Genomic DNA, 12,536 nt, shown 5'->3' with positions numbered 1-12,536 from the left:
CTTTTTTACACGTGGAAAAAATATTCAAAAAATTGCGGCATCAAACCAATTTTTGCGCCAATTTGATCTTTTTCCGTTCTCTGAGACAATATTCTGTAAAAAGAAAATGATATTTTAGTAAAATTAGCCAAATTTAAATACCTTGAACAAAAAGCAAAAAGCAATTGCCCGGTCAATTGCTTTTTCTTGACAATTCCATATCACATAGTCCGTTAACATTCTCTGTTTAAATTCACTGTTCGAAATTTCATCGACCACCATCGAAATCAGCTGATGTCAGGAAAAATCAAAACAAAGGAAATTTTTTTGACGGGAAACCATCCAATGGATGACGTCCCGTTTAATAAAGAGAAGAAGAAGAAGAAGAAGAAGGAAATTTTACTCATAAAACTCTTATGAAAACTTTTGAAATGTATTTAAAATGAGTCTAGGCATTAGTGAAATTAAAGTTTAATATAAAATACATGTGAATAATGTGAAATACATTGTTTTGAACAACTGAAAATATTTCCCGCCTTGTACATTTTACGTACACTGGATGGCGCTGTTCTCAGTGAGTTATCTTATCGAAAACAATGAAGGTGTCATATCACTTCTCCATTGCTTCTTTGAAAATCGATTAAAAGAGCAATGGCCCAGTCTGTTCGATGCTAATATCCTATTCTATTAACCCAAATTTGATGACTAAAGTCGTAAACCAATGACTCAAAAAATGCTACGTCTTTCTAGAACATTTCAAATTCGTCAGACTAATGCTAGGATTGGGCGCAAAAAAAATCCGTGACATAACTTTATGACATAGACATTTGCATAATATATAATATAAACATTTAATATAGAACATTTAGCCATAGGGAAAGCGCACTACTTTCGAACGACTGAAGCTTAGAAACTGAAACATCTCATTTTTAATAGACACGGCTATTTCAGAAAATTTGAGTCATTGGACTAGGTGTTAAAATATAATATTTAATGTGTGAAATTCATTAAATACATTTCAAAAAGCTGAGTTGTTCGAAGTTTGAGTCGTTTGAAGGTAGCGTGCTTTCCCCTACATCATTGTTGCTCAGATAACGCTATCTATCGGTTTTTTTGCTTAAATAAAAAAAACTGCAAGTAATGCCCAGCGCACAATAACTTTTGTTTATAAACATGTTTTGAAAATTTCCTATGAGATAAAGCGAGATGACTAGATCTGGATCTCACTCACTCTCATTGAAATGTGAAAAACATGTTTACTAAACAAAAGTTATTGTGCGTTGGGTATAAAGCTATAAAAGCACGCCGGAACCCATATGACTGCTCTTACTTAACGGCATTATTTTAAATAAGGTTCAAAAGAACAATTTGACCTTGGGTTACACAAAATTCAACAATTCTAATATTAGTAGAACTTAAAAAAAACCAAATACAAAAATAGATAACCTCACTTAATTCTACACTGAGAAAAAACTGTGGTGCAATTAACTTTTTTCCTCGTAACTTTGCACTTTTAAGGTGTAAAAATATATCAAAATTTTTTAATGTTAATTTTACACCTCTTTAAGGGTAAAATTAACACGAAAAAGGGTAGCTTTAACGCCTAATACACCTAAAAAGCATGATATTTACACCGATTTCGGATCAATAGGGTAAAATAAACATTTCCAGAATGTTATTTGACCTTTTTTCGGATTTCTCTCAGTGTATTCTTAATCTACTGATAAGATCGAGATTCTCGAGTCTAAATTTCACTCATATTCTCTTAATCCATCGAAATCCTAGATATTTTGGTTTCAGTACTAGATTTGAATTATTTATTTAATAAATTTGATTTGACTTGAAATTAGTTTCTGCAAGCTTCAGCTCTAAATCGAATTTGCATACAATCTGAGCTTGATCACATTAGGAATTTCACGTAAGCTGATTTAGGTTTATCACTGGTTTTATCTGAAAATTATGTTTGACAAATTATGCCAAATTATCTGTTGGTTAGTGTATAAGATAATTAAGGTAAAATTATATTTAATGTAAATTTAAGATGTTGAAAGCATTTTACTCTTAAACAAACAATGAATCAATACATGAATTTCTTGGAAAATTTGTAAAGCTTAAAATCAAAAGCTTTAAAGCACGGACTATGAAACTGAAATATTAAATGAGCATTCTATGCTGTTTCGAAACTAAGAGAAATTTAATTACGAGAAATGTAGAGCTTTCAGCTATAATATTTAGAATGACTACTTAAAAATAACCAGTTCACTTTAGTCTAGGATTTACTTCTGGGGTGGTGTTGCTTTTATTTTAAAATTAATTTTTTGGTTCATAATCTATTAATTCCATTTATTCCTGGTTCATAGCTTGTCAAAACCTGTTCAGACTTTTGATGGATTCCAAAACATAAACAAATTGGTTTTAGGTGTTTAAGGCTTAAAAAATTTTCTAAACATTTAAGAATACTTCAATTAAAAAGGAATTTTTGAATCTCTTTATATATGATTATTTTTCTGGCAAGTGTAATCGTGATAGATTTTTTAATTATAAACTTTTAATTAATATTCATTATAATAATAACTAAATCACAGTAGAAACACTGTACAATAAAATAAAATTCCAACACTTGAATCTTCCCTCAAATGATAAACACCAAAGTCTCCTTCGTATAATGGAGACGAGGACTTTAGGGATGTAAAAAGTATAGGAGGGCTAGACTCAATATAAATTACCCCATGTCTCGTTGTTACTTTTTTTTAATTTCTATCCACTGTTCCATGTAATTAAATAGATGTTAGATGAGGATCTTGCGCAATGAAGAATATACACCTTAATTAAATAATAATTAAAACAGACTGCATCAGATAGCAAATGGTACTCTTGTGAAATATATCTTTGATTGCATTTCCACCAAGATTTTATTCTTGAGACCTTAAAGTATCCCAATGATACCATTCATTTGGACAATGTAGCATCAGTCTTCTTTTTTTGGGGGTGTGAAGATATCCAATAAAAACAGAAAATTCACATTCGTCTCTGTCATAAATGCCATTAAGTAGAATTTTTAATGTTTTATTGAGAGGGGAAGTGAAAAGCACAAACGTTTTTCTCCATCCAAAAAGACAAGTGAGTGTGAGTCGAAACTCATTTGTAGCTCAATCCTCAGTAAAGTAACCGCCCATCTCATTTCTTAACCACGAGACAGACAAAGGCAAAAAAAAAAGGATGATGGTTTTTAGCCTCACCACCCCCCATTTGTTCTGATTTTTTCTCACTAAAGACACTGTGTACCCCAAGAAAAAAAAAACCCACTCATCGCAATTAATTTTCCCGGTAATGGTATTTCACATTAATAAAAATAATGCATTGTTTCAAGACATTTCCAGAAATGTTTCTCCTATTTTATTTTTTTTTTGCCCTATTCAACGCTTAAGGAGATAAATGATCTGTAAATCAAATTAACCCCTGCTGTAGTTGCCGTTACTCTGGTATAATTGATTAATTTAAAATCACTGAGAATCACTATATGTATGATTAATTGATTTAGGATCTCATTTAAATTTAATATCAGGTGAATGAGTCAAATACATAAATCATCGAGCTTGTTATTTACGATTTGTACGAGTTCATAAATGCAGAAAAAATGAGCAACATATGAGGAAGAACATGGACGATATTATTGCTCAACATAGTGCTAGCTCAATTAAATGACCAATTTGCCAAATAAAAATATCACATTCAGCTGTTGGCTAATAAATAATAACGTCCAGCATTAAAAACGCTTTCATCGAAATTATTTCTGTCATTTTGGGATTTTGAGGGTGGATTGAATTTTAAACAGATGTTTCTCCTCAAACTCTCAAATCCAACAGATTTACACAGAAATTTCTGTTGCATTTTATTAAATTGTTTGGTGCAAAATTCAAAAGTTCTTGTACTAAGTTGTGTTGTTCTTCTTTGATACATTTTGTTGCATCACTCAAAACATACACTCAGCAGAAGAGATTACCAATATTGTAATCCGGTTGTGTCTTAAATTAACACCTTTTAAAATAATGTTGACACAATTTCTCAAAGAACAATTTAAATTGCTTCAACGATATAAATTTTCTTGGCGATCAACCGAGGTAATTATCTGATATAAAATATTTGACAAATTTAAGACATCGGTCGTTATAAAGTTTTTTGTTAAGATGGCTGTTAAATTGTTTTATATTCGTCTTTATTGTCTTTTTTATATTTATAACAATTTCTATTTACATTTCTAAAAATATTTGGACAATTAGTAGGGTAACGTGTGGTATTTCGGGACACTTTTTAGCGCTTTAAAGTTTCAAACAGCTTAACGACTTCTCAAATTATTTTTTTCATTATTGATATAAATAGATTTATGTTCCTTATGATATCCAGAATAAGATTTTTATCGAAAAATTTTGGAAAAATACATCACTTTATACAAAATAGCAAAAAATATAAAGAAGAGTTGTATATTTCGGGAGAATTGGGTATTTCGGGACAGACAAAAGTCGCTATTACGCAAATAAATTTCACCGAGCCTGATTATTTACCTTTAAGTAGGAAGTCTAAACTTCACTCTTTCATAAAAATTTTGTTTAAATTTTACTTGTAAAGTGACTTAAATCGAAAAAAAACTAAGCACTGTTTGTGTTGACATCTGCAAAATTGACCACACTGAAGGTTTTTGTAAAAAGTGGAATATGATACTCTCAATTCACGCGTATTTCACGCTCTAAATTAAATAAAATTTCAGAAGTTTTATGTTTATCTGATACGTAAAGAGCTTAATATTTCATATAATGGCCAACGCACAATAACTTTCCTTTAGTAAACATGTTTTTGACATTTCAATGAGAGTGAATGAGATCTACATCTAGTCATCTCGCTCATTCTCATGGGAAATTTTGAAAATATGTTTACAAACAAAAGTTATTGTGCGCTGGTCATAAAACTTAAAAATAATAAGAAAACAAATATATATAAGATTTTTGATGTGTTACAAAACACCTATATTATGTCCCGAAAAGCACCTTGTCCAGAAATATCACACGTTACCCTATAAATCGAGCAAACTACTTCTTATACTTTATCCTTTATTTAAATTATAAACACTGTGTAAATGTGTTAATTCATAATCTTTACTGTGTCATTGGAATTAACATTGCATTTATTGAATCTTCCTATGATACAGTTTTAGACTGTATCATTTAAAAATGGTATACGGTCCAAAGAATAAAATTTTACTGTGTTTGGAGAATTTTAGAATTATAAAGTTGAAATTAAAGAAATTTAAAATTCCACTAAACAAGAGCAACAAATATAGAAGTTCCAAATTTTTAACACTCTTCATTTGTCAAAGAATGTATTTTTTATAATTTGTTATTTGAAGTCCAGAAATATATTTTTCCATACATTTGTAAAAAAGGCCAAACAGTTTAAAATAGCCGGTTGAGGTGTTCTTTGAACCACTTATAAGACGACTTAGAGATTTGCATATCGTATTACACGATGTTTTTTTTTAGGTTTTCGAATTTGATATGTATGTAAGTTGTCTAAGCAAAAGTTTATTTTAAAGTCAAATGTAAAAGCGTATTTTTCAAGCGATTAGGGATAACTGACATAGTTCAAGTGTAATTAAAAAGTCCTTAAATCCCGGACAAATCATAGCGAATAATTAAAAAATTTAAACCGATAAATAATTTTCAATTTTTTAATAAGACAGGACGTTGTTTCGGCATTCAGAAAAATATAAGATCGTTTAAAATCGGGGATATGCTACCTAGAACACCTTTTGTATCAACCTCGTGGCTCAAAATTATTTTTTAGTTTCTTACAAGAACCCGAATATTCTTTTGGTCAACGACTCAGCATCATGGAGGTACCTCCAATTACTGCTTTTACCAATTACAAAAAAATCTTTTAAAATTTCTAAAGAGTAACACCACACGTGAAAGTTTAGGAATAACTTGTAAAAATACTAACAACAGTTTTTAAAATGTTCCTTTATAATTCCAGCAGAAAATGACTTTTCGCTAGTGAAGGACCTGAAGCTAAGACTTCAGATTTCCTACATTATTAACAATTTTTCCAAATTTGATGTTGATCGGTTACTAACAGCGAACTGATCCCTCAAAACTTCACTTGAGATTTTCAAGACAGAGGACCTCCACAAAATGTTGTAGAGAACCCTCTCTTTCTAAAATGTTGGACTTGACATTATACTTTACACCCAAATGACACGATCACCATGTCACCAGTATATTATTACAGCATCCCCAGTTAAGAAGTCCCTTTACAAAGTTGTGTGCTGGGCACACTTACGAATTAAGCCGTCTCTCAGCTTAAATCCTTTGCAACGAAGTTGTGAAGGATTGGACTTATCAAAAAGATTCGAACTGAATATTTATTTTTTATTAACGAGACCCTGGAAATTCCAGAAATAACGCAAATTGTTCCATGCGTATCAATTTCCAGCTGATTTTTAGAAAATTTTCAGAAAATGACCTTTCATAAACTATCTCAAAAAGTATATACGTTCTTCTTTGAGATAGAAGAAAGTACTCTTTGTAATATGGTTAATTAATTAGGGATCTGCTGATTAGAAATTTCATAAATCTTCTAAAAAAATGTCCTATAAAAATCTGAAACTCACTAACAATCTTTTCATTGGCAAATATGTTGATATATGATTATTTATGGATGAAAGATACTATACTGTATAAGATAATAAAAAATGATTTATTGTAAGTAAGATATTATTATAGGTAATATTAAAAAATATACAATTTTCCCTGAATGCACTTTCAACTTTCTCTTCCATATCGATGCAGAGTGTGATAAAGTTCTCTTGTATGCAGAAATATTCTATCTTGTAGCGTTTATTAATAGAGATGATTTGTTTCACACTAAATCCCCATCTTTCGCCTTTCGCAGAACAAGAACACTTTAGAAGAACAAGATGTCTCAGCATGGTATTTATTCTACTTTTTACCCTTCCTATTTTATTTTTCACACTCCTTGAAGAGGATCACACTCTGCATTTATGATGATTCCAATGAAGACTGTCTGGGGCAATTTGCATGTTTCAACTGTAGAAATGATGTGATATTGTACTACAACATCCCAAATCGTTGTCATCCGCAGATCCAGGCGTACAAAGACAAAGGAGTACAGAATAGTCTTTGGGATGGAAAAAGAGTCCCAAAATAGCACTCACTCTCATCATTTATATTATACCATCAACATGGGATATAAAGTGGCTGAGTGCCAAACCATTAATCGTTTTCGCGAATATAATTTTGTATGCATAAGTTGTTTGGGGAATGGTTTGGCTGTGAGGATAGATTTACGATTACGACACTCCTATCATTTTCCAACCATGTCAAAATACAAACCAACGGGAGAAAAATGGTTTTTCTCGCAGTGTTATCCAGCTCGAAGGACCAATGCATACAATTGTTGGATAGACGACCACTCTTTTCCGGATACCCTCTGTATTTTTCAAGCTAATATTGCTGCGGGAAGGGCACGTAATACATTAACTGATCAATTTCCCAATAAATTTCACTCTTTTTCTGCCACCGTTGTGTTAAATTTATTGCTGTGTCGAATGTTCGGGGACATTTTTGGGGGGGTATATATCCTTCTTTTTATTGCAATCACCCACCATTCTCAGAAAATCCACCCTAAATTCCGTTCTACGGAGTGTTTGTGCAAAAATAAATTAAAAGAACAGAACATGAAAAAAGGCGTCATAGAGAACAGACGTTGCCACTAACCTACAATTGTATATTATACAGATTATACATATACAAAGCACAAATCTTCTCTCATTCCACAAAACATTCATCCCCAATAAATACCATCTACAAGGTCTAACATTTGGTACATATATTAACATTAAATTTAATTTCCCACACTCTCAATTGTTCCACAAATATACGCTTCATTTGAAACAAAAAAAAATACAAGGCAAAATTGGATACCGCATAAAAGCCAAGCAGATTCAGACAAATATAATTATATTAAAAACAAACTGCATTAAAAAAAAAGCAGTCAATAAAGTTGTACAATTATGTTGATAAAAATTTATCAGTGATATTTTTCTCAATCAGTAATTTTTACACGTTTAATTAATGAGCAATGAGTATGTAAAAAATTTAATATATACCCAATTTTCATCATTATTATTATTTTGCAGGTCCTCCTGGTCCACCTGGGAAGCGCGGAAAGAAGGGAAAGAAGGGTGATCCGGGTGAAATGGGACCAGCTGTGAGTATTGCACAAAAATAATTTTAATTGAATATATTTGTTCCATAAATTTTACCAAAGCAACAAACACCAAAAAATATGTTTTAAAATGGGACAAGGAAAAACAATTGCAATATATGTATCTTGTTTGGCATCACCAAAATTTTCCTAATTATTTTTTTGTTTGATTTATTGCATTAAATATAGTACCTGATTTGTGATAATTTTAATTTATGTTTCAGGGTCCAGCAGGTCCACCGGGAAAAAATGGCTTTCCGGTATATTTTTCTTTTGTTAAAATAAGTTTTTTCCTTATTTCAAAACTTCTTACTTGTGAAAAGCATTTTCTTAGTATATATTGAATTGAAAGGGGAATTCTCACGACGATTTATTGAAATTTGCATTTCAAAATATTAAGCAACAATATTAAAGTATATAATAAAATATATTAGGAAAATAGAAAAAGAATGTTATTGATATAATTAAAGATAGTGAATTATGCAGCACCGATGTTGCGTGTTGTATAGAAAACAGTGAAGTGATAAAATTTAATAATTATAAATCTTAAATAAGGGGAAGCTCGCTACCTTAGGAGACTCTAGCTTCAAACAATTTTTTTTCAATATGTTTTTGATGAATTTTACTCGTTATAATACACTATTTGAATAGCTATAGCCATTTCCTCAAGTTTCCCAAAAGAATCATGGATCAAATCCATTCTAAAATTCTAAATATTCCTAAATAAAGAAGATCTTAGAGAACTATATGACGCACTTTCCACAGTCTCTAACATACCGGTAAATCTCTTTAAGGATGACCATCTTAAAAAAAATTGTTAAATTATCCTTTAATCAGCGTTTTTACGTATTTTTAAAACACTATAAAAATGATAAAAACCATACAAACTCTACTTCTTAGATACTGCAATATTCAAAGTTATATTGTTAAGTAATTTCAAATGAACCAATAAGGTATGATCAAAATATTGACCGTGAGAATTCTCCTTATATTATATTTCTGATTTTCTTTTATTCATTTTCCAATCACTTATTTCATTTTATTTTTCTTGTCTTTTCATTTGTCACCCTCCACAAAAATCACGCACATCCATTAAATTCCAATCACAAAACCGTACCAAAAAAAATACTGATTATCAAATGAAGGGAGATAGAGGCCAAAAGGGAATAATGGTAAGACCACAACCCAGTGGAATTGGTTTAAAATCAGTTCTGTAGATTGTTCTGTAAATTTACTAACATTTTATGGTTGTGGTGTTACTAAAATAAATGACCGTTTCATTACTTTTAAGAGGTTACAACCATCGGGGATGTTGTGTATTTTGTTGGAAAATGAAGATTGAACGATTGAATGTGATAATTTGGGATGGGAAGAGGATGAGGCATGAGACAATCAACTGGGGCTTGAAAGTCTGGAGGCGCACAAGGAAGCGTCATTGGAAAAAAAACCTCAGTGTTGGGTAAAAGGGAAATTGAAAGGAAAAATTCAATAAACCGAATTGAATATCCGGGACATTTGATTGTATTGAATTTGTAAATCATTTTCCAATTTCGTTGGCGAAAATCGGGGCTAATCATGAAACATTTCCCGCCCTCGACAACTTTATTGATGTGTCTCCCTAGACTATGGCATCCCGGAAACATCTTCCACATTTTGCCAGGCATGGTGTAATTCTATTTTCGAAAATGGAAATATACACACATAGCACACAATATCCCTTTTCGTGGGTTGGATTCATTTGCGGGTACATTCTCGCATCAAAACCCTCCACGAGTGATAAATGGTCTCTCATCAAGTTGAAACATCGATCCCCAAAATGGAATTATTTATTTCATGCTAATTTGAATTAATAGGCAATCGTCTCCTTGTCGCTTCTACCAATGCTCAAGATTATGTATATATTCGAAAGTGTTGATAATTTTTGGGGTGGAGATGGAGACTATAGAATGCTATTTGGTTGGCCAAATTGAATTTCCGCATTTTAATGTATAGCCCCCTCCGAAGAAGCACAATTAATCCGATTGATTTCTGAAAGCACTTTCTCGTGGATCACCGAACCCAATGATTTTCCCATTGTATCCTTTTTTTCTTTGTCCTCTTGCTCAAGGCGATAAGAATCTTATTATCATTTCTCCAGAGAAAATTCCACTCAACCACCATCTGTTCTTCAGTAAGACAATTTTGTGGGATAGGAGAAAATTGTATTATTAATTTTCGATTAAAAACTTCCTATCAGACCATTTTCTAGATTAACTTATGCATCTTCAATGTTTTTATCCATTATTGCTTTTAATCCCCGAGGCGATCTTCATTTTTCACACTCACACTTTTTCGCTCTATCTTTTTCAATGTAAAAAAGAAAAACAATTTTCCCTTTGGAATGTTTCTTAATCATACCTTTTATTACTCACACCCCTCTGTAGCTCTATAGAGAATAAAATTATATTTTTTCTCCCAAGATTTTTAATGATATTCACATTTTATCTGTTTTCAGGGGCCAATAGGTTTGGATGGACCAAAAGGAGAGCCGGTAAATATTAAATTTTCAATCATTTATCCCCTGACTGACAACTTTAATATTTAGTTAGTGCTCCCACTCATTTGAGAAATATTGATTAGGGGGAAGCGCGCTACTTTCGCACGATTTATGTTTCGCACAAATCATTTTTTTCAATGTGTTATAAATGAATGTGGCCCATTATAATATTATATTTCAATAGATAGTCCAATGCCTCAAATTTTCTGAAAAAATCTATGGGCGAAATCCATAAGGAACATAGAGAAAAAACTGAATTATCCGAAGCTTGTAGTGTGCGAAGGTAGCGCGCTTCCCCCTAGTAAATGTATATTTAATGGGGGAAAAATAATTTATATGTCATAACTTTTTACAAGTTTCCAAAAAAATATTGTCTGTTCTAAATTTTCTTATTAAATTATTTATTTTTAATACTATAAACTATAACAATTAAAAATTATAAAAATATGTTATTAATACAATTCAAGTATCGAATTAGGGCCAATTAATCTCGCCGTTTTCTCTTAAGATTTGCTTATGGACAGAAGATTTACGATTTTTCTCAAATCTTTAAATTCAAAAAGTCTAAAATTTGTATATTTATTTATTTTGATATATTACCCTGCTCTTTTTGCCATATTATACATTATTTTCAATTTAGAAATTTTTATTCACATTGAGATATATGTCCCTTCAGACACTTCAATCATTTGCACCAGGCGGGACTCGAACTCACAAGTGTGACAGTCGAGTCAGGGGTTACACCGCCCAAGAGCCGAACAATCTTACCAATTGCACGAAGGACTCCCTAAAATCTAAAATAATTAAATAGAAAAATATATAACCAGTATCAATAAATAGCAAAATATTTCCGGTAAATAAAAAATTAAATTTGTTTTGTAAAGTAATTCTGTGAAGAAAAACTTTGTGAAATAGTTAAGTACCACTCTGCTGGAGTGCATATTTTTTTCAGTAAATTTTCATTCGTTTATTCAAGAAAGAGGTGGCAAAGTGTCCGAGGCTTTGCGAGCTGCTCGAACTCCTGAGAAAGAGCTATGCCTTATATTACCTTCTCGCAAGTTTTTCTGGTGTATATAAAATTATTATCGAATTTAATTTGTCTATAAATCACCACAAAACCATCTTGAAGTTGAAAAATTGTTCAAGAAGAGGGTTTCAAAAAAATCATTAATCTTTTAATAAATTTAATGACCAAATCGTATGAAAATTAGGCTTTTGACCTTGAATAATTCAAGATGGCGATTTTTTCGGTGATCGGTGTCTAAGGACGAAATGTTCAGCTGGACTACCTCCAAAACATTTCCAAAAATGAACGAAATCGCCTGGGCCAATTTTTTGCAAAATTCGAAAAACCTTATTTTTGACCTATTTTTGGGGGTTAGGGAACGCACGAAAGGGGAGGGGGGAAAACTAAAGAGGCTAAGTTAGAGATAAGGTCATTTGAGAAGGGGTCATCGCAGACCGGAAGATGATATCTCTTACCGTTTAAATTTTATATGGATTAAAAGACTGAAAAAGTGCGAAAAACAATATTTTAAAAATAACGCTATAACCGTTACTTTTCCGATCCATCACCGATTATGACCGATGCAGTCGGATTTAGAATTAAAAGTTCTTTCAAAAAAGTCCAAATTCGTTGAAAATTAGGCTCTGCAGGCTGGTTGACCTTTGACCTTGTCTAATTCAAGATGGCGATTTTCCTGTGATAGGTGTCGAAGGATGAAATGCTTAGCTAGACTAC

The 12,536-nt window shown here is 31.6% G+C and overlaps 1 protein-coding gene across 10 annotated transcripts in view; it reads left to right on the top strand.

The window, feature by feature from the left end:
- The window catches only part of LOC129799754 (collagen alpha chain CG42342), a 143,225-nt gene that overhangs the window by 80,730 nt on the left and 49,959 nt on the right, over window positions 1-12,536 (top strand). For 6 of the 10 annotated variants that reach the window (XM_055843948.1, XM_055843942.1, XM_055843946.1 and 3 more), the window contains exons 2-5: window positions 8,192-8,262; window positions 8,484-8,519; window positions 9,405-9,431; window positions 10,754-10,789. In XM_055843948.1, the coding sequence (XP_055699923.1) occupies window positions 8,192-8,262; window positions 8,484-8,519; window positions 9,405-9,431; window positions 10,754-10,789 (170 nt within the window). The remainder of the gene's footprint in view (window positions 1-8,191; window positions 8,263-8,483; window positions 8,520-9,404; window positions 9,432-10,753; window positions 10,790-12,536) is intronic. The other 4 variants (XM_055843949.1, XM_055843945.1, XM_055843944.1 and 1 more) reach the window with 1 other exon arrangement.

This window comes from Phlebotomus papatasi, chromosome 1 (assembly GCF_024763615.1).
Source record: "Phlebotomus papatasi isolate M1 chromosome 1, Ppap_2.1, whole genome shotgun sequence".
Classification (NCBI taxonomy): Eukaryota; Metazoa; Arthropoda; class Insecta; order Diptera; family Psychodidae; genus Phlebotomus; species Phlebotomus papatasi.
Note: the sequence above shows the minus strand (reverse complement) of the source record. Positions and strands in the feature narration are given on the sequence as shown.